A 25828-nucleotide genomic window follows, 5' to 3' on the forward strand; every position below is an offset into this window, starting at 1 on the left:
CCTCCTTATGTGAACCTACACGAGAGAAGGTGCCGTGGTGTGTGTGCTAAGTCCCTTTAGTCTTTGCGTCCTCATGGACTGTAGCCTGCTAGGCTCCTCCGTCCTTGGGATTCTCCAGGCAAGAATACTAGAGTGGGTTGCCAGGCCCTTCTCTAGACACAAGAGAATATTTAAAGGTAAATACCTGGAAAGAATTGAGAGCAGGGACTCAGATATTTTACTCATAGCAACCAAAAAGTAGAAGCTACCCCAGGTTCTAGCAACAGATGAATGCCTCAAAAACTGGTCCATACACACAACTAAATAATATTCTGCCAATAAAAGAGGAGGGTTTTCACTTCCTTCAGCATGGATAAACTTGGAGGATAGATGTTAAGAGAAGCAAGCCAGTCACACATACTGTATGACTCTACTTTATAAGGTTCGTAGAGGGGTCAAATCCATAGAGACTAAAGGTAGAATGGAGGTTGCTAGGGGCTGGGGGAGGGGAACGGGTGATTCGTGTATAAGAGGGACATAGTTTCAATTTAGGAAGATGAAAAACGTTCTGGAAATGGACAGTGGTAAAGGTTGTACAACAAAACGAATGAATTTAATACCCCTGAACATATACTTTAAAATGATTAACATGGTAAAGTTTATAACAATTTTTTAAAAATTAAGCACACACCTCCACATCTTTCAATGCCTCCAGGGATCAGGCAAGTAGCCTCAAACAATGAAACTGGCACGTTGTCTTTGTCCATTCAGGCAGCTATAACAAAATATCACTGTTGTTGTTCAGTCACTAAGTCCTGTCCGTCTCTTTGTGACCCCATGGACTGCAGAATGCCAGGCCTCCCTAACCTTCACTCTATCCTGGAGTTTGCTCAGATTCATGTCCATTGAGTCAGTGATGATATCTAACCATCTCATCCTCTTGTTCCCTTCTCCCTTTGCCTTCAATCTTTCCCAGCATCAGGGTCTTTTCCAGTGAGTTGGCTCATCAAATCAGATGGCCAAAATACTGGATCTTCAGCTTCAGCATCAGTCTTTCCAATGAATATTCAGAGTTGACTTCCTTTAGTATTGACTGGTTTGATCTCCTTTCAGTCCAAGGTACTCTCAAGAGTCTTCTCCAGCACCACAATTTGAAAGCATCAACTCTCTGGCATTCAGCCTTCTCTGGGTAGCTTCAGAACAACAGACATTTATTTCTCACAGTTCTGGAGGCTGGAATTTTGAAATCAGGGAGCTAGCCTGGTCTGGAGAGGGTCCTCTTCGAAGTCATAGACTTCCTGCTGTGTCCTTAGCTGGGGGAAGGACCGAGGAGCTCTGTGCAGTCTCCTTTAAATGACACTAATCTCATCCATGCATGCTTTTCCCACTTTTTGCTTTGTGCCTCTCTTCCATCTGGTAGTTCCTTTGGGGAGTGATATCTTTTTACAACACAGCAACTCCTGTCGATATGAATGGGTTCCAGTCTGAGAACACATCTGTAAGTACAATTTGTTCATAAGTCCAACAAAATTAGCCTAGCTACCAAATCAGCACAACAGGCTATATAGTTCTGTCCCATAATGCATGCGAAGTTGCTTCAGTCGTGTCTGACTCTGTGTGATCCTGTGGACTGTGGCCCACCAGGCTCCTCTATCCATGGGATTCTTCAGGCAAGAATACTGGAGGGGGTATTCCTTACTCCAGGGGATCTTCCCCACCCAGGGATCGAAACTGCATCTTTCGCAGCTCCTGCATTGGCTGTGCTGTGCTGAGTCGCTTATTTGTGTCTGACTCTGCCACCCCAAGTACTGTAGTCTGCCAGGCTCCTCTGTCCATGCGGATTCTCCTGGCAAGAACACTGGAGTGGGTTGCCATGACCTCCTCCAGGGGATCTTCCCAACCCAGGGATGGAACCCAGGTCTCCCACATTGCAGGCAGATGCTTTACCTTCTGAGCCACCAGGGAAGCCCATGAATACTGGAGTGGGTAGTCTATCCCTTCTCCAGAGGGAACTTCCAGACCCAGGAATTGAACAGGGGTCTCCCCCATTGCAGGTGGATTCATTTCATTTTGTTTTTGTTTTCAGGTGGATTCTTCACCAACTGAGCTACCAGGGAAATCACAGGTGGGTTCTTTACCGCTAGAGCCACCTAGGAAACCCCACTGTACTGTAATAGGTTTATAAAACTTTCTACACATATACATTTTTTTAAAAAAGATATTTTTAATCTTACAGTATGGTACTTTGAAAAGTACAGTAGTCAAGTACAACAGCTGGCAAACATGGGTTGGCATCCATGCACAGGCAGGAAGAGTTACTGACTGGAGGTGGGAGAGGAGGCGGGAGATGGGAGAGCTGAAGGATCGTCTGCAGTAGGAGACTTGGAGGACAAGCTTCAGTGTCACTCATGCCTGACATGGATGGAACACACATTCGCACCTTTGAAAGTTTGCAACTTGAAGGTTCATATGTAGGGGACCTACTGAACAGGCAATTTCAGTCAGTTCAGTTCAGTTCAGTTGCTCAGTCGTGTCCGGCTCTTTGTGACCCCATGGACTGCTGCACGCTAGGCTTTCCTGTCCCTCACCAACTTCCGGAGCTTGCTCAAACTCATGACCATCGAGTTAGTGATGCCATCCAACCATCTCATCTTCTGTTGTCCCCTTCTCCTCCCACCTTCAATCATTCCCAGCATCAGGGTCTTTTCCAATGAGTCAGTTCTTCGAATCAGGTGGCCAAAATATTGGAATTTCAGTTTCAGCATCAGTCACTCCAATGAATATTCAGGACTGATTTCCTTTAGGGTTGACTGGTTGGATCTCCTTGCAGTCCAAAGGACTCTCAAGAGTTTTCTCCAACACCACAGTTCAAAAGCATCAATTCTTTGGCGCTCAGCTTTCCTCATAGTCCAACTCTCACATCCATACCTGACTACTGGAAAAACCATAGCTTTGACTAGACAGACTTTTGTTGGCAAAGTAATGTCTCTGCTTTTTAATATGCTGTCTAGGTTGGTCATAGCTTTTCTTCCAAGGAGCAAGCTTGGACTTCATGGCTGGAGTCACCATCTGCAGTGACTTTGGAGCCCAAGAAAATAAAGTCTCTCCCTGTTTCCATCGTTTTCCCATCTATTTGCCATGAAGTGATGGGACCAGATGCCATGATCTTCGTTTTCTGAATTTTGAGCTTTCAGCCAACTTTTTCACTCTCTTCTTTCACTTTCATCATGAGGATTTTTAGCTCCTCTTCACTTTCTGCCATAAGGGTGGTGTCATCTGCATATCTGAGGTTATTGATACTTCTCCCAGCAATCTTGATTCCAGCTTGTGCTTCATCCAGTCCAGCATTTCACATGAAGTACTCTACATATAAATTAAATAAGCAGGGTGACAATATACAGCCTTGATGTACTCCTTTCCCTATTTGGAACCAGTCTGTTGTCCCATGTCCAGTTCTAACTTTGCTTCTTGACCTGCACACAGATTTCTCAGGAGGCAGGTCTGGTTTTCCCATCTCTTTAGGAATTTTCCACAGGTTGTTGTGGCCTTTCCCTTCTCCAGGGGATCTTCCCAACCCAGGATCGAACCCAGGTCTTCTGAATTGTGGGCAGATTCTTTGCTAGCTGAGCCACAAGGGAAGCCCAAGAGTACTGGAGTGGGTAGTTTATCCCTTCTGCAGGGGATCTTCCCAACCCAGGTATTGACCTGGGGTCTCCCTGCTTTGCAGATGGATTCTTTACCAACTGAGCTATCAGAGAAGCCCAAACAGGCAATTTAGTAAGTAAAATTCTCTGGATTGTGTGAGCCACTCCAGCAAATTAATTGAACCCATGAAGGGGATTTGTAAGATCCTCCCACCTATAGCCAGATGGTCAGGAGGCCGGGTGACAACCTGGACTTGTGATTGGCATCTGGAGCGGGAGGCAGGACAATCTGATCAGACTGAGACCTCACCAGTGGATCTGATGCCATCTCCTTGGTGGTGCTTGAAAACCCATTCAGTACTAGAATTATTTTACCTCTCAACAGAGTCTTACCTGCGTGAGGTCAAGGATCACACCCACTGTCAGAATATCAAGGTCATCATTAAATATATTCTGAATAAGTGTATTGTAATAACTAAGACCTTTTAAAAAGCAGTATGCTTTAAAACTCTTTAGTAATTACATGCAACTTAAGTAATTGTAATTGTACTTATAACTTAATACTTTTCTCTTTAAAATTAAATGGTTCTGAATCATGGATGGATCTAATCCTGGCCATGCACTAAGCTTGAGAAAAGCTCATTTTAATTTACCTTGAAACTTTATTTTGACATGAATTATGGGAAGAAAACTTTAAGGCTTCAGCACTAAGTGTGTGTCTACTAATAAAATGTGATTTTGGAGTAATCTGGCATCAGAAGGCTTTGAGGGAGACACAATGTAAAAAAATTCCCGAAACGAGTTGAACCTGAATGCCTTCTGAGGCGTGGAAAGAGGCAGTGACTCAGGGAGATGTCATTTAGGTTGGAAGCCTTGAAGAATTCACTGGCATGCATAACTTTCATTTATAAAATCAAACATCTTGAAAAAAGAAAAGAAAAAGTGAGTGGAGAATTTAAGGCAAACAAAAGCAGAGCATGATTAGAGGTGAACACAGCTTACTATGGTGGCCGCTAAAAATGTGTCATGGGGAGGCAGGGCAGAAAGACTGTCGACCAGAAACTTTAAAAGTCTAAAGAAGTGCGTAAAAGAATTCACTACTCGGAGGCAATCACTACAATATTCTTGCATAACACATATTTTAATGTGTTTTAAATCATTGCAATAACAAGGAAGATACAATTTCATATCCTACTCTTTTTCATCTGATACTACAGAAAATCCATTTTTTCCCAGATGACTATGGCTAAAAAAGAGGGAAAGTGGGGCTTCCCTGGTGGTGCAGTGGTTAAAGAATGTGCCTAGCAATGCAGAACACACAGGTTCAATTCCTGGTCAGGGAACTAAGATGTCACATGGCATGGGGCAACTAAGCCCTCCTGCCTCAACAATAGAAAAAAAGATCCTAGTGCCGCAATTAAGGCTAATAAACAAATATTTTAGAAAACTTAAATTAAAAAACATTTTTAAAGAGGGAAACATTTCCATGATGTCTTTATAAAGGTCATAGCCCTTGATTCTGTGTTTGCCTACTAATTCTGCTTATATCTAGACTGAGAAAATAATCCAAAATGGATAAGTATTTATGTCTAGAATTTTCACTGAAGCATTATTTGTAATAGTAAAAAAATTGGAAACAGGCAGATTTTCTAGTAACAGGAAAAAGGCTAAAGAAATTATGATAAATGTGTAAGATGGACTACCTTGCAGTCATTAGAAATGATGTTTTCTAATAATGTGTATTGTCAAAAGGATGTTTAATGAGTAAACACGTTTTGTTAAATAAATAAAGCAGGATACAAAATTATAGATTTTTATCTAGTCTATGTAATATACATGAATAAATTTATATACAACTATGGGCAGAAAAAACTGAATATTTGACCTATGGGTGTTCAGCATGATTAATTCCAGGTGGTAGGAATCAAGTGATTTTTATGTTCCCATTATATTTTCTATAGTTTCTAAATTTTGCATAATAAGTAGGCACTAATTTCCTTATCCAGAAGGGGAAAGATAATATTTTAAGAAAGTTTCTTGATTGAGTTAATGCAGAAAAGTCATTAGAAATAAAAAAAAAAGACTTGGATAATTCTACACTATACATGAGTGATAACTGTAGATAAATCATACTTGTATGACAGTCCTTAATTAGGTGGAAATAGTAGTACTTAAAAAAACTTTCTTGGCTTCAGTTTTAAAGCTTTTGCTTCATAAATTCCAAGCTAAGTACTAGAGCTGTCAGACCCTCCAGATCAATCACTGCATTTCCAGACCACATTTTTTTTTTCTTTATGACACTTTTGAAATGTTATTTCACCATCTTAGGAACTGAAGATGATCGAGACGATAGAGGATTGAATTTTACCAACTCTTCAAGTCAAAATTTATTTTTTCAGGGACATATTTATGTTTCTTGCCTCTGAAACAGGGCAGTCAGTGCACAGAACAGCCTGCCAAAGGGAAAGATGCTAATGTTCCATGAAGAGCTTAAATGGGTTTTCTTATCAGTAGTAAAGTTTCCAAGCAGGCCAACCCACAAGGCCATAGGCGAGAGCGGACCCCTGAACAGGGCTTGGTGAGCTGGCCGCAAAGAAGGGAGCAGCTCTCGGCCCCAGGGAGGCACTGTTTCTGTCCACATTCACTTTAAAAGTTGAGGCTGATTATTCTACTGGAAAAGATACAGACTCAGGGTCAGACAGGAGGGTAAGTCCTGGATAGACCACCTGAAAGGTGAGTAACTATTTAGACACTTGCTTCACCTCTCTTGATAGACTTCAGTTTATCCCTGGTATGGCAATAAGGTGCCTTCCCCGGTGGCCCAGACAGTAAAGAATCTGCCTGCAGTGCAGGAGACCTAGATTTGATCCCTGGGTTGGGAAGATCCCCTGGAGAAAGGCATGGCAACCCACTCTAGTATTTTTGCCTGAAGAATTCTCTGGGAGGAGGAGCCTGTCAGGCTACAGTCCATGGGTCACAAAGAGTCAGACAGGATTGAAAGACTAAGTATACATATGGCAATAAGGATTCTTTCAACAGTGGGAAAAAAAAAAAAAATCTCCAACTTCTGCAATTTTAGCTATTGATTTTTATTTTCATTAATTTTTTAATTGTATTTTTTGGCTGAGAGAGAGACATGTGGAATCTTAGTTCCCTGACCAGGGATCCAACCTGCACCCCCTGAATGGGAAGTTTAGAATGGCAACCTGAGAAATCCCTGGGAAATCTTGCCTGGGAAATCCCACAGAGAGAGGACCCTGGTAGGCTACAGTCCATGGGGTCTTGAAAGAGTCGGACATGACTTAGCAAATAAACAAAAAATTTTAATGATATATTGCATTAAACCAAGTCATCAATCAGCAATTTTAAACACTTGATGCCTCATGCAATAGACTGTTTATGTATGTGTATGCATGTGCTGAGTTGTGGCCAACTCTTTGCAACCCCATGGACTGTAACCCACCAGGCTCCTCTTGTCTATGGAATTTCCCAGGCAAGAAGATTGGAGTGGGTTGCCGTTTCCTACTCCAGGGGATCTTCCCGACCCAGGGATCAGATCTGCCTCTCTTGCATCTCCTGCACTAGTAGGCAGATTCTTTTCCACTAGCACCACCTGGAAAGCCCCAACAGATTGTTTGATGCTATGCAAACGCCTGGATCCCCAAGAGGCCAAGAAGCCTTGAAGAACAAACATTCAAGGTGAGAATGTTCCATAGCTATTGACCAAGTTATTATTGGACATTTGGTTCCATTCATGGATCATTGAGGAAAAAGAGTTCAATAGTATCAGAACAAAACTCTTTAAAAAAGAAATAATTATTATTTAAAAACTCAGTGGAATAATACCATTTTCCCCCAGAGTCCCCAGTCTGGCGAAGATCCTCTCTGACTTCCAACAGTTCAACTTGCCCTTCCAGGCTCCCAGATACTTAAAGAGCTCATTTGACCTGGTGGTGCCCATAGTGTAACATCTGGGGAAGCAAGTCAACTGGAAAGGCAGGGGTTAGTCAGCAAGCCAGGACCTGCCCCAGACACCACCCCAACCAGGCCCTCATTCTGATGCCCCCCCTATCACTATGGCAACAGGTGTGGCCTTCTGCACTTCCCATCCCCACCCGGGTTTTGTTCTATTGGTTAAAGCAGTCACATCAGCAAGTCAGCGTGATAACCAAGTATGTGGATGCCAGGAGGTGTGGCTCACAGGGGTCACCATCCACCACAGGCAGTTAGAAGAGACCCTCCCTGAGGAATTCAAGCAGATGGGGGGTGAGATCTGAAAGGTGAGTGTCTGGTTAGCAGGGCAAGGAGTTAGGAGAATCGTATCCACAGAGAGAAAGAAAACTACTGCAGCTGGAGCTCAGGGACCAAGGAGGAACCAGGAGGGATGTCCAAGACAAATGAGGAAGTCCGGGTTTATCTGAAATGTAACGGGAGGCTGTTTAAGTGCTTTTAGCCAGTGGAGTGCACTGTCCAATCTGAGTTGTGTTAAAAGATGCTGCCAACTTCTGTGAGCAGAAGAGCTTGCAGGGAGCAGCAGGAAATGCGTGGGCGGCCAGGTGCAGGGCGACTGCAGGAGTGCACGGATGCAATGGCAGCTTGTACCAGGTGTCAGAGGAGAGAGGAAGGAGTGGATGAATATGGGAGATTTCTGGAAGTCGTCTTGACAGGACTCATGATGGATTGGACTCGAGGAATGTGCAGGGAAGAGATGCCAAGAAAGCCTCCAAGTTTTCTAGTTTGAGAGCTGCAAGCAGGCGAGACAAGGGGAGAAGATTTAGGAAGGAGAACCTATTGAATGGATTTCAACTGGGGGCATGCTTTTATTAGAGATGCTCAGGGAGACATCCAAATAGGTGTGTGTGTGGGGGGGTGGTGCAACTGGCTCGAGGAGTTTGCAGCTCAAAAGTAGTTGGACTGCAGTGAGCTTGCTTGCTTGAACTTGCCTGGGATACCATCTTCTGTTGGCCCCTCTAGAACCCTCTTGCCCCTCCCCCATACACTCCAAGCTCATCCCCATGGATCTGCCTACAGATCCCAATTGGCTGGATTCCTGCACATCTACATCCTTGCCAGGACTGATTCTCTCCCTCTGCCTCCTGACCACCGTCCAGCCAATCACCTGGCAGCATCCTACCGGTGGGGAGGGTTTGGCTCTTCCCTTCCCCCACCCCACATCTGGCTGGACCCCCGCTGTCCTGGCTTCCCACAGTACCTCCTCAGGGCCCCTTATCACACTGTGTTGCATCTTTGCCTCCCCCAGGAATTCTTCGAGGCAAGAAATGTGTCTTGTTTAGGTTGTGTCCGGAGCAGCCGTAAGCACTCAGTAAATATTTACTGAATGAATGAACTCATCTCTGCCCCCAGCCTCTTCCTGCTCCAAGTCATAGGGAACAGCGCACCCCAAACAGGCATCTCTGAACTTCCCTCCCATCAGACGACTCCCCTTCTTGAGGACTTCCGGAGCCTTCTGTTGTTGACGCTTCCGATGGAGACATGGTGGCCTCTGGTGCTCTTTTTTTCTGCTAAAGATATCGAAAGAGAAAGCTCACAAGATTGAGACATTTTGAGGTCAAGATCTGTGGAGAATGGTCACAGCTTCATCTTTATAAAGATGAAAAAGAGCCTCTGATACCTGCACAGATATGTAGGCAGGAGGGATGAGCATTAATGTGCTCTATTCACCTTTCTCAGGACTCTACGCCCTGGGGTCCTTAAGCTCCTTTTAGTTCCCATAAGATAGACGATCCCAGGCTCTCAACTGGAGAACACAGGCTTGAGCCCACAGACATATGACTACAGCAAGTCTTGGGCAGTATCGTGAGCACTTGATCAACTTTAATCCCCAGTAATAATAAACATGAGTGGGAATGAAAAAATAAATCTAGATGCTAGTGAAGGACATTGTCTGTTCAGATGAGCTTCTTGTAATTGAGAAGGTGACCCTGGGGGAATTTTCCACTTTGAATGCCCCATCAGCCCCTGAGGAAGTCAACTGTGTATTCAGTTGTGAAGGATAAGGAGAAATAACAATAGATCCCATACCAAGTGCCAGAAATATATTGGGAAGACTGAATCAAGACTGGAAGGTGACATTAGGGATTTCAAGGATTTGAGCTCTCTTTTTTAAAAATCCCTGATGATAATCTGTCATCCCACTTTTGGACAGTTTCAGGGACAGGTCAGGCTTTCCAGATGGCACTAGTAATAAAGAATCCACCTGTCAATGCAAGAGACATAAGAGACCAGGTTTCCATCCCTGGGTTGGGAAGATCCCCTGGAGGAGGGCACAGCAACCACACCGGTATTCTTACCTGGAGAATCCCAAGGACAGAGGAGCCTGGAGGGCTACAGACCATGGGGTCACAAAGAGTCGGACACAACTGAGCACTTGTCAGCAGCAGCAGGAACAGGTTAGTGATGATAGCTTGAGGGCGGCCCCATCAAAGAGGACCCAGTGGAGTGAGGGATGCCAGGCAGGCATGCCCACTGTTTTAAATGCTGCCAGATGGACTTTCCCTTAGAGAAAACCCAGAATTCCAAGGGGTGATTGCTTAGTGCTGTTCTCGGTAAAGAACACAGGGCAGAGGAAAAGGTACCTGAAGAGGAATGCAAGCTCTCCAGTGTTAAACTGAAGTCTAGGCTCTCACATGCTGGTTTTCAGACTTTAGCAGGAATCAGAATCATCTGAAAAGCTTGTGAAACCCAGAGCTTCTGACTCAGTAGGTCTGATACCGGCCCGAGGATTTGTGTGTCTATCAAGTTCCCAGGGAATGCTGATGTGGTCCAAGAAACACACATGGAGAACCAAGGCTCTCAGCCTCGGCTCCATATTAAGAGAGTCAGTTGGGGAGATTTTCATATTATAAAAACTTTTTTCAGCCTTATTGAGATACAACTAACACATAACATTGTGTAAGTTGAAGGTGTATGTCTTGATTGAATATGTTTATAAATTGCAACTTAGGGAATTCCCTGGTGGTTCGGTGATTAGGACTCTGCGCTTTCACTGCAGGGGCATGGGGTTAGATCCCTGGTCAGGGAACTAAGATCCCACCTGCCAGGTTATGCGGCCTGGCCAAATTAATTAATTAATTAAATTGCAATTTGATGACCTCCATTGTATCAGCCGGGCTTCCTTAGTGGCTCAGAAGGTAAAGAATCCACCTGCCATGCAGGAGACCTGGGTTAGATCCCTGGGTGGGGAAGAGCCCTTGGAGGAGGAAATGGCAACCCACTCCAGTATTCTTGCCTGGAAAACCCCATGGCCAGAGGAGCCTGACTGGCTACACTCTATGACCTCCTCTATCCTGTCCCATAACTGCCATTTCTTTTTTGTTTTGTGGAAAGAACCTTTAAGATCTGCTTTCTTAGCAACTTTCAGGTACAGAATACAGTATTATAAGCTATAATCACCATGCTATATGTTAAATACTCAAGCTTTTAACTGGAATGTTGTACCCTTTGACCAGTATCTCCCCATTTCCTCCACTCCCAGCCCCTGGTAACCACCATTCTGCTGTTTCTCCAAGTTTGCCGGTTTTAGATTCCATACGTAAGTGAGATGACGTCTTTCTCTGTCTGACTTATTTCACTAAGCACAATGCCCTCCAGGTCCAAGCTCAGGGAGCTTTTTAAATGTACCAGTGTCAGGGCCTTGTCCCCTAGAGTTTCTAATGTAATTGTTCCGAGGTGTGTTAGAGCGTCAGTAATTTTTAAGACCTCTCTAGGTCATCCGAGTATTTGCCCAAGCTTGAGAAATACTGCTCTAAACTGTGCCATCAGGTTAATGAGTAGATTTTAGGTCCTTTTTATTACCTTTCTGTAGAAAAAGCAAGAAATTGATGGGCTGGGGTGCGAGGTCAGGTCAGCACTCAAGACCCACGAATACATCAACCAGTGGCATACTCCTGGGTTTGAAGGAGCGAGCTCTATAAAATGCAGGCTTTTCAACACCAAGTGTTAACTGGAGACCTGTTTCTTAGCTGAGCAGCAGGCATCCTCCCATTTGGAGGAGTGCTCTTCTCACTGCCTTTCCAAATGGTAAGCAAATCATTCCCTCTGCAAGTCTCTTCCCTCCTTCATGGCAAGATGCACATCTCAGGTTAAGTGCGAGCCTTCAACAGGCGTGACCTTTGCCAGGAGCAGAGGTTAGCTTATGGCAAACATGGTTTGAGTTATACATAACTAGAAATTATTAGCATCAATTAGTTTTTGTTCTATTAATATTTATGCTTTTAATTAAGATCGCTTCTTTATGGCATGAGAGAATGGCTATTCACCTGAAACTGTTGTTTCCTTTTTATTTTTTATTTTTTTTCCTTTTTAAATTGAATAAAATTTCAGTTCCACAAAATGAATTAAATCCAAGACACCTAATATACACCATAGTGCCTATAGTTAACAATACTATATTGAATTCTTAAGAGTTTGCTAAGAGGGTGGGTCTTGTGTAAAATGTTCTTACAACAAAAATATAAATAAAAATGGTGGTGGAGGGAACTTTTGGAGGTGATGGCTATGTCTACAGCATTGGTCTCACGGGTGTGTACTTACACTAAACTCATCCAGTGGTATACGTTAGACAGGCACGCTTTTTGCATACCAATCTCGCCTCAGTAAAGTGCCTTATAAAACAAACAAAGAAAAAGAGGTCAGGGTTCTTGAGCCTTAATTTATTAACTTAGTGTCGGCTACTTTAAAATGCAACCAGAGGGACTTCCCGGGTGGTTCAGTGGCTAAGACTCTGTCTCCCGATGTAGGGGGCCAGCTTTGATCCTTGGTCGGGAAACCAGATCCCACATGCCGCAACTAAGACCAAATAAGACCACAGCCAAAGAAATAAATATTTTTAGAAAATAACAATAAAATAAAATGCAACCAGAAAGTAAATCTCAATTGAAAATTCAAAAATATCAAGTAGAAGAATGAATTGAATTTTCAAGTAGTAAATAATAATCCATATAACCATGGAGATGGTGTGCTTTGTTAAAAGAAAACAGGTTGTTTGCTAAAGATATGGGCCCTGATGCTGGGAAAGACTGAAGGAAAAAGGAAGAAGGTGCCAGAGGGTACGATGGTTAGATAGCATCACGGACTCAATGGATGTGAATTTGAGCAAACTCCAGGAGAAAGTGGAGGACAGGGGAGGCTGGCACTCTGCAGTCTATGGGGCTGCAAAGATTTGGACATGACTTAGTGACTGAACAACAACCGCCACCTCCCTGTCCATCCACAACACACAATAAGACACTGAAATACCCACGAGTTGGTAAAATATATTTTATTTGTTCATACAAAGAAATAGTATGAATTACCAGAATTTCATTTTCCTAGAAACATCTTTCTCTGTGTAAAATTAATTTGTGTTATACATAGGACAAAATACTTGATTTAAATTTTTTTCTTCCTTTTTGTACATATTGGCTATTCTAACATCCAGGTTATAGCAGAAACAGCTAGGATTTGCACAGTATTTCAGATTACTGGGTTGAATGAAACTCAGTTATAAATTAATGTTACAAAAGTGAAAAAAAATCTAACCACACCTTTAAGTTTTACTGACCATCTTTCTTGATCAACTGAAAAGAAAAAGACATCGACTTCCACCTCGGCCTTTTCGACACTGAGGGTTTCTAGTTGAATGGACTCTTCCATTTTTCCTTTCTTATGAAAATATCCTGGTAGAATCTGGAACTCTGTTTCTCCAATGTCTATAATGTACCTGTCACTCAGAGTGACTTTCTAGGAGGAAGGAGACAATTTCTCCTCCTTCATCTTCCAACTAGATGCTTATGGTGAAGTCCGTGTACCTAAACACCTTCCAGGTCCCATGTACCAAGTTCACAGACTCCTGGACAAATGCCTCAAAGACAGCGTGGGCTAGATAGGAACAACAGAAACCTCCAATTTTTTTCTCAGCAGTTTTGTTTGTTTTTAAACACACTGGGTGGAGTAAAGAGTACCTCATGAATATCAGAGCTTTTCCTGTAACCTGGAAGAAACCCCAAACGTGCGTTAGGACAAAATTTGCCAAGAGGTGATATGGTGTTTGCCTTCTAGCAGCGAAAAAGTTAAGTTGGTGGTCTTGCAGATGGCTGGAACAGGAAGAAAGTTAAGGCCTGATTTTATGTGTTGCCTGACTCCTCCAGGAGGAAGACATGTGGGCCCTGTAATACGTATCACGCGATGGGGTGTAACCTTGGGAGCCGTCAGGAGCAGTCAGAAACCGCAAGCCCTCAGACTCCTCGGAAGAGATGCACAGGAAATCTGATTTATTTGTCTTCCACGGAAAAACTCACTCTAGTCCTTCAGTGCTAATTATCAACATCTGTTTGGATTCAAGGATTTGACCTAGAATGGAACCTTGACTCACTTCAGTGTTCATGACTAAATGACCCTCCTTCAAGCTGAGGATTTCCTGTTTCAGTTTTAAGGCAGAGAATAAACAACTTAATCAAAAATGGTCCAGCTTGAAAAGACAAGCAGGGACCCGGAGGGAAAGGGGAAGCTTGTGTGCATTTCCCCCACGGCTTTGTGGCAAGCCCTTCTCTGAACTTCTCTGCAACTGGACGTCACGTGCCACACAGGGCACCAGAGCAGCCAGAAAGCAGATGGGGCAGGAGCAGGTGGTGGTTGTGGACTGACTCGGACTTGAAGCCATGTTCTACTGTAACGGAAAAGAGGCGGTGTTCCGGTTTATTTCTAATTAGCTTTCTGACTGGAGAAATGTATGATCAGTCAGCACCCTTATGAGGATGTCTCTGACACCCAAGCAGCAAGAAGGGAGAACCACCCCGTGATTATGGGTGTTCCCCTAAGTGCAGGTTCACCTCGGCTTGGTAGAGGTGAACAAAGCTATGGAATGATTACAGCATCTCAGGAATGCATAGCTCCCTGCCCCTACCCCATGTCCATCCTCCTACACCCAACCTACAGGATGACAGTTTTGCTGCTAAGCACAAACTAGCTACGTGGGCAAAGACAAACCAGCTTATCCACAAGACATCCCTTAAAGACCAGTGTTTTGTTTCTCTAGCGAGCGAGTTATCGCATAGAACAGACAAAAGTGTCCTTTGTAACGATTGTAACCCAACCAGGTTGACAACATCTTCCCATATATTCCTTGATGAAAGTATAATGCAAATGACAATTCCCATTCTGGGTTAGAAAACTGAGGATCAAGTGAAGACACTATTATTATGTCATATTGCTATACAGTTACCCAAGAGCTGGTCAGCATCAAATGACTCCCCCGGCCTTCCCACCCCACCGCTCCCTCCAGAGAGAAGCAGAGGAGAGCATTCCACATCAGCAGCTACAAGGCTGGTATCTCTCCTGCCAGGGCCTGGCTAGAAGAGACAGCCCAGGCTCAAGTGTCACAGGCAACACAGGGCCAGCGTTCCCAGTCTCTTTTTTATGAGCCACTCCTGGTTCTGTCTGGCTGTTGGCTATAGACCATGTTGTCTGAGATGAGCTAGAAAATCCAAGGAGAGGAATTCCAGACCCCAAACGCAGGCTGGTCCTGGCATCTTGGTGGAGTCAGGAGGGGAGGCACCTGACCCCTTCAGGTCTCGACACCCAGCACCCCTGGTTCATGCTGGTCATTCAGCTAGCCGGGGGGTGGGGTGGGGTGTTCTTTGGTGTGTCAAGGCAGAAACTGTCTGCCTGAGAACAGAGCATGATGCACTCGCATGCAAAAGAGAAGGGAACATCTTTATTTCTAAAGCAGCAGCCAAGCACAGGACCTGGGAAAGGTGGGGTGGGGGCGGGGCTGACATTTGCATACACTTCAAGCTGGTTGATGAACTGGGGATGGGGCAGAAGAGGAGGCAAGGGGGCAGCCTTCAAAATCAAAAGCTAAAGTCCATGAACTTGACCCCTCACCAGCAGGCTCTAAGAGGACATGGATGTCCCTGCCAAAGTAGCGATTCTCCCCGGTGCTGAGTGGACTTGAGGGGGTGTGTGTGAGGGGGTGGGCAGACCTAGCACTGTGATCTGTAGTCTGCGCCCTGGGACGTGTCAGAAAGTGGCCGAGGAAGCTGCCACAGGGCAGTCTGTCTTCTCAGAGCTCCCAGAGGTGGCCAGGCAGCCAGGGAAACCGGAGTTTCAGAACAAGGAGAGGACAAATGCACCCAGACAGCGATCGAAGGCTGCATACCCGTAACAACAAAAATCTCAAGTTGTGCTTTTCTTTAAATACAATGGGTAGAAAGGAAACTCAAAGGAGGGGAAAAAAAATGGAAGCACCATCCATTGTGAGGACAAGAAAATATTAGAAAACACTTTGGAATGTTAACAGATTACGTGACTCTCTAAAAGAGTGTGGCTAGGCAGCTTAGTGAATTAATTGCTTAGGAATTAAAAATAAATTATTATAAAATAGATTTCTGTACATTTTACATACATATAATCTCTCTCAATATTTCCTACGCCCAAGAGGGTGCCATCAGTCCCAGCCGAAGTCGTGGCCCGTCATCTGGTAGAACTTGCGGTTGAAGGGCCGGTAGAAATCCCGCAGCTGCCGCAGCACCTGCGCGTCGATCTCGGGGTGGGGTCTGCCCTTGGTCTTGCCCAGGCAGTGGGGGCGGCCGCTGCCCTCCGCCTTCTTGAGGCAGGGGAAGCCCTTGGTCTGGTTGAAGTAGAAGTGCTTGTCCGAGATGATGCGCTTGAGGCCCAGGAAGTCCTGCACGCGGCCCAGCTCGCCGGCCGGGTCGCGCACCAGGCGCTCGCCGCTCACGAAGAGCATCTGGCGGGCGGGGAAGTGGCGCAGCCAGCGCTCCAGGTGCTCGGCGTACAGGCCGATCTGGATGGCGCTCCACGAGCGGTCCACCAGGCCCGCCGAGCGGTTCCGGAAGGCCAGGCTCTCGAAGCTGGGGATGTCGGGCCGCTTGGAGAGCGTCTGCGTGTAGTCCGACACGGCCCGCGTCACCGGGTCCCGGACCACCACCAGGAGCTTGGTGTCCTTGGACATGGCCGAGATGCGCGCGGGCGCCTCGCGCGTCACGAAGTAGCTGGGCGTCTTCTCCATGGTGATCTGGCCCTCCAGGGTCCTCGGCATCAGGTCCCTGCGCGGAGCAAACAGACCAGGGCGGGTCAGAGGTCACAGCTCTTTGGCCACACGTCTCAATAGCAATACTTTTTTTCCCTATTCTTGCCTTTTTTTTTTTTTTTCTGTTTTTTTAATTGGAGGTTAACCGCTTTACAATACGTTAATTTCTGCTGTACAACACCCCTGAATCAGCCATATGTATCCATGTATCCCCTCCCTCTGAGACTCCTTCCCACCCTTCCCGCCATCCCACCCCTCTAGGTCATCACAGAGCACCGAGTGGCAATGTCAGCACTTTTAATCCTGGCTCCATCTAATTTCAGTTTGTAGAAACATTAAAAAAAAAAAATGCAAGTTGAATTTCAGAGCTAAGAGATATAGGTACGTCCCATCTGAAGGTTGGAGGCCAGCTGCTCTCCACCTAAGATGGGAAGGCACTTTAATTTAGGGCAGAAGGAGTAAGATTCGACCTTCTCTGATATCTTCTCCCAGTGTCACCTCTCCCTTATTTTGGGTGGGGGGTGGGGGTAATCCAGCTTTTAGATGGCCCAGAATATCTGACTTCAGAACACAGAGACCTCTGGCCTCTGGATACGTGCCTTTCAAAATAATATCACCTGGAGCGCCCAGAGATTTTGGTGTCCACGTGTCCTCACTTCCCTGCCTTGCTCTGCTTATCACGTTGGGACAAAAGCCCGGTAGACACAAGAAGGAAAATGTCCCCTGAGCCAGTCAGGGTGTACTAGCATCGCCACAGTGACCACTGGCCAAACGCCTTCACTGTGAAAGACATCCCTGAAGGCCTCGAGGCACATAGCTGCCAAAAAATCGGGAGGAGTCCGATGAAGTATAAACTGATGTGAAGAGAGAATTTGCTGAGACACAACTCTAGAAGCCTCCAAAACTGTTTCAGATTCCATTTTATAGCTAGCTGGTGGAATTCTATTTTTTTATAGATCCCTGGTGTATGATGCAGGGAGCTCAAACTCAGTGACAGCCTAGAGGGGTAGGATGGGGTGGGAGGTGGGAGGGAGGTTCAAGAGGGAAGGGACCTGTGAATGCCTATAGCTGATTCATGCTGATACATGGCAGAAACCAACACAATACTGTAAAGCAATTATCCTCCAATAATTTAAAAAGAGACAGGGACTTCCCTAGTGGTCCAGTGGCTAAGACTCACTCCTCGCTGCCAGTGCAGGGGTGCTGGGCTTGATCCCTGGTCAGGAAATGAAGGGTCCACATGCCACAACTAAGACCCGGTACAGCCAAAATAAGTAAGTTAATAAATATTTTTAAAGGGAGAGAGAGACTTGTATGATATTTATTTATTGCCACATAATTTAAATGTAACTACACAGGCAGAACTTGAGCAAACTCCAGGAGATAGTGGAGGACAGGAAAGTCTAGCAGGCTGCAGTCCATGGGGTCGCAAAGGGTCAGACGTGACTGAGCAACTAACACTCCGGATATTCTAAACGCCCAGCTTCAAGCCGTCCCTAATCTACTGAGACCAAAATTGCTTTACAGAGATGTTTATAGAAATGATGATATAAACTCTATCACACGAGCAAGAAAGGGCAACAGACTCCTCCTTCACAGCAAATTAGAGGAAGCAGGCTTCTCCCTGATGGGGGGTGGCCCCGCAACCCTGCAACCAGCCCCAGCTTAAGCTAAAGCTGGATTGACCCACTTTGCCCATTTACCACTTAGATGAAGGTAGCCCTGTCATCAGGCTAATTCGATGAAGGATTAAAGAGGGCCCGGCTCTCAACTTATTCTGCGTTTCCCTCAAAAGCAGGTCGAGTCTGATTAAGTCTGAATTTTTTCCCTGTGTTCAGCCACGTACATCTAAACCAAGTCTACAAGAAAGGGTTCAATAGTCAAAATCCAAGTGCTATCCCTATGACTGAAGAAAACCCCACCCGCCACGTTCTCCAGGGCCATGCACATGAGGCGGGTTTGGGCTCTGTCTGCAGAGGGTCTGAGTGACCAAGCACAGGCGCTGAAGTCCAGCCCCTGGTCTGACTCTCAGCATCCCGTGGACTGAGGTGTGTGCCCCTCACCTGTCCATGTCTCCATTTTCTCAATTGGTCCGTGAGAAAAAGGATGATGTCCACCACCCAGGGTTTCTCCTTGGGACCAAGCCTGGGAGCTGATCGGTGCCAAAGAAAGGTTGTCAGTTCCCTACTGTTGACAGAGTCAGGGAAAGGGTGCAAGGAGGCAAGGCTTGCACGCAGGGACTGGTCACTCCCTTGGTTCACCTGCAGAGGAGCCACGGGGATGCCCCTGGGACAAGCAAAGCTTCAGGAAGAGTGGACGTGGCTCTCTACCCACCTGGGCTCCAGAACCACCTCTGAACCTTTTCTGCGTGCATCCCCTTGACATCCCTAAACAAGGGCCTGGCGATCATGGAACAAAATGGCCAAGTGAGAGAGCCCATACCAGGAAGAACAGAAAAGGAACAGGAAATGGTCACCATCTTACAGTTCAAAGGCACAGCCTACTCAGCCATAATGCATCCCTGGACTGGGGTCAGATTCTTGGGTGACCCCCTGCCACGCTGCAGTATAGGCTCCAAAGGACCCCGTCTCCCTAGGACAGTCCAGAGGTTGCACACAGATGTCAACAAGCACTCAGGGTCTTAAGACTTCTCTGTTTATCAATAACAGCTGGGGAACTGCTGACACCGAGTCTCAGTCCCTGTTCACTGCAGGCTCCACAGCCACCTTCCCCTGGGCGTGCGTGGTGTGGACACAGAGCAGCTAATGGGTGAATATGCTACGGGATTCTCCATCATTTCAGCAGGTGCTCCCTGAGTCCTCTCAATGGGTTTCCAGGTGCATTTCTATGGCAGGGGGAGGGGAGTAGAATAAGCCACAAGAAATATGTCTCTTTGGGTTAAGGATTATTTTAGGCTGATTATTTTTAAGAAACAATGGACATTGAAAAGCTCTGAAAACCAGTGAATGCTAACTTTTAGTAAGAGACATTTATATTTATAAGGGAAATGCTGGGAAAGACTGAAGGCAGGAGGAGAAGAGGGTAACAGAGGATAAGATGGTTGCATGGCATCATAGACTCAGTGGACATGAGTCTGAGCAAATTCCGAGAGACAGTGAAGGACAGGGAAGCCTGGTGTGCTGCAGTCCACGGGGTCACAGAGTCAGACACGACTGAGCAACTGAATATCAAGAGTGTCTTCCTGTCTATACCAGGAGGAGAAGACTGGCTATATCTCCAGAATCTCGTATCCATGGAGTTAAGTCTGCCCAACAGCTGTGCCCTTATCTTCTGGACTTTTCCTCACCACCTCCCAGAACTGGCCTCCCCCTTCTAAAAACCTTTTGTCTCCAGCTGGAGATGGCATTTAAGATGGAGGCTTGGGCTGTTTCCAAGACTCGCTCAGGTTTCCTGGGTATCTCCCTTGTACACAGGAGGGACACATGTTATTAAACTTGTTTTTTTTTTTCTTCTGTTGACTGTCTTTTATTACAGGGAGCTGGGGTGGGGTGGGGGTGTCTCAGCTAAGAACCTAGAAGGGAGGAGGGAAAATTATTTTTCCTCCTCTCCCCTGGTCCCGAGGCCTGGGCTCAGACAGAGTGGGGCACCTCCCCAGCATGGCCCAAGAAGTGTGCTGTTGACCCTTCCGGGCAGTTAGAGGCAAGACCCTGTTCTTGCCTCTGTCAGCTCTTCTGTCACCCTCCACCCCCTCTGCTTCCCGGCACCCCTGGTCCTGGAGTGAAGCCCTTTTCCATTCACTTCCTGGGCCCAGCTTCCTGCCACTCCCATCCTTCACTGGCCAGGCTCTTCTGTCCGGACTCTCAGAACCTCTCTGGGCACAGGAGTGGCTCCAAGAAGAAAAGATGGAGATATGGCCTAGGGTGACCCCCCTTACGTGGGCCCTGCAGCTCACCCCAGTGACCCCTCCAGTGGTGGCTCCAGCCACAGGCGGGCCTCGCAAGCCAGCAGGTAGGTTGCAGTTAAATTGAGCAGCTCATTAGGAAAGCCAGTTTCCTAATAACTGATAGCCGCAGCTAATAATCTAGGCAGCGCTTTGGGGCTCTCAGAGAAACTTCACATACTGCGCCTCACCTAATCCCTCGCGCACAAGCCTTCGAGGGGGTACTGCCAGCCCCAACCTACTGAGGAGGGAGCTGGGGCTGACGGGGAGGGTCACCCGCTGCCAGTAGGCCAAGAGCTGAGACCCGGAGTCGGGCCCTCTGATACCCCCATCACCACACCTCCTCCACCCAGCCTTCTGCGTTTTTCCTACTATGATGAAATGTACAAAGAGCTACACACCTGTCCTTTCTTTAAAGAGATCTGTATTTCTTCTTCTCATTTGGAGATTAGCATCTTAATAATAGGTATTCCAGGGCTAGAATCACATGACTACGATCGTAATTGTTCAAAGATGAGTCAGATTTCGAAACAATAGATGTCTTAGGCTCACACACGCTTGCTGTTAACTGCATAGGATGAGGCCGGGGGGTCAGGACAGGATGGAACAGTAGTTCCTCCTGCCAGAGGCCGCCCCCCGCCACCCCATCCTCCCCTCTCCACCTCGTGGGCAGGAAGGGACACTCTTTCACACCTGGCACACATTCCCCAGGTTGCTTATGAAGCCAGTGGACCTGGAGGTCTCTCTGAGGCAAGTCTCAGGAAGATGCATGCTCCCACCCACCCATCCTCAGGACAAGAAGAACAGATGCTAAACAGAGGTTTCAGGTGACACCCATGACATTCAGGCCTGAGGATGACCAGTCTGGGAGCATCAGGGCCCTCAAAGACCTGGACCACGGACCAGGAACCTGGGAAACTGGAAGATTTGCGGCAGGTATTTCAGGCTTTCAACATGTTTCAGGAAACTCAAAAGAAAGCGATGGGCCCCTCGGCGGTGGCGGGATTCAGCCTTGATGCTGAGGGTGCTGGATGCCCGGACCCCGTCCTAGACCCACAGAATCAGGCCCCTGTGGGTGGGGCCCTGACAGGGGAATCTCTCTGATGATGCCACCCTGCAACCAGGCTGGAAGTTGTCACCCTGGGGCATCTATGAGCCTGGCAGCTGCCCTGCACTTCAGCCTCTTATTCTGCGGATGCCCTGTGCACCTGTTGGGGGGGGGCATGGTGCTGGGTGGTGATGGAGACCCCCATGGTGGAAAAAAATCAAGAAAACAATACTGTTAACAGAACAAAAGCTGTTCAGCTAATCCAAGGTAGGATTTGAACCAAATTCCTAGAGTGAAGTCTAGAGAACTTGGGGTCATATCCTCCCCACCAAAGCAGACCAGGCCCCAAAGGGAAGGTGTTGCCCCACCTGCCAATGCGTGAGACACAGGTTTGATCCCAAGGTCAGGAAGATCCCCTGGACAAAGGAGGCTGGCAGGCTACAGTCCATGGGGGTCACAAAGAGTCAGACATGACTGAGCAACTAAACAACAAAGACATGCATGTGTGCAGATGCACAGAGATGCACACACACACACACACACACACTACACACACACTACACCGAGCTAATCATCAAACACAAATCAGGCTCTCACTGAAACAAATGAGGCACACTGAAAGAACTAGAAGAAACCCATGTGATGAGAGACTAAGACGCATCTAACTCTTTCATCATCTGAAGTTAGATAATATCAACATAAACAGAGGAAAGGAAAAAACAAACAGGTAAAGAATAGTACAAGCCCCGAATCATCCGATTTATGCTTTTGCCAAATTCATGGCTTAAAATGAAACTAAGGTCTCTTCATTTTTGAAAAGCTCATGAAACTAAGATGAATTGAGGTCAAAACGACCACTGGGCCGTTTCCTCTTTCACAGGCTTGTGGCAGGTGAACCAAGAGGATGTCTAGAGTCGGGTTTGAGGATGTAGAATCTCAGCCCCGGGTCTGGGCGCTCACCTGCACCTGTGCCTTCGCCAGACTCAGGAGTAGCTGAGAGCCGACCTGTGGACTCAGCCTCCCGAGGAGCATGGCAGTCACGGGCTTTGGAGAAGCCCAGCGTTTACAATGAACAGCCCAAGTCGCGACAGGGTCTTATGCATTACCTCGGAAAGCAGACTCTTAAAAACAAACCTTCAAGCCAACAGGCGGAGGAAATTTGAATGAACCAGACAAGTTCTAAAAGCCTTGTAATTCTGATGTTCTTCAGCAGCCAATGTTGCCCTAATTTTCTTTTTCTGCTTTTCTTTCTTTGGATGGCATGTCGGCTCCCAGAGTCCAGCAAGTGAACTTATTGTTGGAACTGGCAAGTTACGCAAGAAAAAAGAGGAAGATTATTGAGATGGGTGTAACCCACCACACTACAGCCAAACAGATGCTGAGACACTGACTCAAAACAGATGATGGAAGTGAATGAACTTGAACTTCAGAGAGCAGACAAAGCTGCAAGCCACAATGGGGTGGGGTGGGCCCAGGTCCCTCTGGGACTGACAAAAACTAGAAAGAGGGGAGGATGATCTCTTTGTTTGGTTCCAGAAACATCATATATGTATATATATATACACACACTAGTATAGATAAAATAGATAAAGAAGTACCTGCTGGATAGCACAGGGAATGCTACTCAATATTCTATAATGATCTATATGAGAAAAGAATCTGAAGAATAGAGACAGGTATATGTATAACTAAATCCCTTTGCTGCATACCTGAAACTAACATAAATTAGTTGTAAATCAACTATACTCCAATTTAAAAAAATAAATAAAAGAAATAGTCTCATGTTTCCTGACCTCCAATAAAGATCTTTTTTCTTCCTTTTTAGAACCTACTTTTTAACCTACATACACAAATCATCATTCTGTCCAGTTCTATGCCTTTGGACAAATGCACAGAATTGTCTAACAGCCAGCATCACAGACCTGATCCAGCTCAGTTCCATCACTCCTCACTCCTTCTCTTCCACTGCTCCTTTCCATCAAAATCAAAAATCGAACTCTGTGCACAAGGCAAATCCCCTTACAAATGGCCCTAGGCTGCCCAAATCCTTGTGCTGATACCATTGGGACGGAAATATTGATTGAGAAGAGAAAATGGTCAATAGACTCAGACATTTTGACATCACAAATCTATTTACTGTTGCTTTAAGAGAAGAAGAAGCTACAAGTTGTTTCCAGGTCGCTGTCTGTCTTCTAGTTCTGGCTCCTAACTAGCTTGTCTCCATCCTCCACCCCACCCCCACATCCCTGCGTCCTTGGCTTCCTGGTCTGTAAATCAGTACCACGGAGGAGGTCAAATTCTGATAAACTGCCTTGAGGTCAAACTCAGGGTGGGGAGGACAGGCCAGGAAGCAATGATGCCACATCACCTTTAGCTGTTCCCAAAGCCCACATCCTGGTGGCTCAAATGGCAAAGAATCCGCCTGCATTGCGGGGAACGTGGGTTTGATCCCTGAATTGGGAAGATCCCTGGGAGAAGGAAATGGCTACCCACTCCAGTATCCTTGCCTCGAGAATTCATGGACAGAGGAACCTGGCAAGCTACAGTCCATAGGGTCACTGAAGAGTCAGAAATGACTGAGTGACTAACACTTTCACTTTCAAAGCCCACATCCAGCCTCTGAGAGCTCAAAAGCCCACAGTGCAGCCAGGAGAAACCTTTACAAACAGAATAATCAGCATCTCTAGGAAGGTTATATCTCTCCTCCCACCCTGCAAACAGATAGTAAATAGTTAAACCTCCTCTCACAGTCCCAAATCGGTGTGGGAAGTAGGGATATCCCCCCCCTTAGAAGGGTTAAACAAATAAGGTGCCATTTTTTAAAAAATATCTGTTAAGTCGCAAATATCAGCTGCAAAACTCAAAAGCCCTGGGATCCCAGGGATGCAGGGAGTAGGACGCTGAACAGAGCACAGAGGGGTGAGAACACCCTGAACGATACCATCGTGATGGACACATGGCAACATGTCACACAGTCAAGTCCACAGAACGCAGCTCACCAAGGGTGGAGCCTGCTGTGAACCGTGGACTTGGCGTGATGATGCCTGATGTGTCAGTATGAGCTCGTCGTGACCAGTGGACTGCTCTGACGGGGGGTGTCGATGGTAGGGGAGGCTGTGCTTGAGGGGGAGCAGGAAGCACATGGGAATGTTCTAGAACCCCAGTTTGAATGCCCATGCTTGGTTTCCAGAACTCTGCCCTTTCAGCTTGATTTTGCAATGAACCTAAAACTGCTTAAAAAAAAAAAGAAGAAGGTTGAGATCCTGTCTGTCCTCTTCCTGTCTGTGGCAGTGGCTTCCTCCTCGGGAAGGACGGGGTCATGCACACTCGTGTCCTCAGCCTGGGCCACCAGCACTGGTGCACCATGCTCATGCGAGTCTTTTCCGTACTCTCGCCTTCCCCTGCAACTCCGGGCCGAGGGCTCCTCCTGGGATGCTGGGGTCACGGCACCTTTGCATTCTGTGCTGCCTCCATCACCCCCAACCACTCAGGAAGAAAGAAAACCCTTTCCTCCTGGGGTTTGTCCCTGACACCTTAACCTGTAAGCAGCATTAGGGACTAAATCTCCAACTTCCTGCCTTGAAAAGATATGACAAAAAATAAACTCAGAAAACAAAAAATAACAAGCCTTCTTTTATGAAAGGATGCCCTTGGGTTCTTGGGATCTGACTGCTCAGTTGCCCAGGCCCCTACCTTAGCCTTTCTTCCTGGGCTGAGAGGCCCACTGCTCCGCCTGTTCCGCAGGGGAGGGAGTTAGGCTGAGGTTAGCTGAGTGCCTCAACTTCCCTTCACTGAGGCCAGGGAAGCACACAAGTGGCCAACTTGTAAAGGGCAGAAAGGGCTGCTGGGGGCATGGAGGGGAAGGGATGCTGCCTGGAGGAAAAGAGCAAAGCTGCTGACAGTCCAGGAGGCGACAATGTTGACAGGTGGGGGGGGGGTGCGGGGAGGCAGGGGGACATGTCCCCAGGCTTCAGCGGGCACTGGGTGCTCTGGAGTTAAATCATTTTCAAAAGAAAAACTGGGGAGAGGGGCTTCCTTGTCTGTCCAGTGATTAGGAATCCACCTGCCAGTGCAGGGGACGTGGCTTCAATCCCTGGTCTGGAAACTGGCACCACCTGTGCAACGGAGCAGCCGAGCCTGGGAGCCACAACTACTGGAGCCCATGCGCCCTGCAGAGCCCGTGCTCCACAAGAGAGGCCAGCGCAGTG

General features: G+C 46.7%; 1 protein-coding gene across 1 annotated transcript in view; it reads right to left on the reverse strand.

Moving 5' to 3' along the window:
- Positions 1–12886: 12886 nt before the first annotated feature.
- HS3ST3B1 (heparan sulfate-glucosamine 3-sulfotransferase 3B1) overlaps positions 12887–25828 on the reverse strand; it is a 46093-nt gene continuing 33151 nt past the window's right edge. Inside the window, exon 2 of the mRNA XM_040245938.1 lies at positions 12887–16687. Coding sequence (XP_040101872.1) covers positions 16069–16687 — 619 coding nt within the window. The 3' untranslated portion in view covers positions 12887–16068. The remainder of the gene's footprint in view (positions 16688–25828) is intronic.

The sequence above is a fragment of the Oryx dammah genome, unplaced genomic scaffold, assembly GCF_014754425.2.
Source record: "Oryx dammah isolate SB20612 unplaced genomic scaffold, SCBI_Odam_1.1 HiC_scaffold_8, whole genome shotgun sequence".
Lineage (NCBI taxonomy): Eukaryota > Metazoa > Chordata > Mammalia > Artiodactyla > Bovidae > Oryx > Oryx dammah.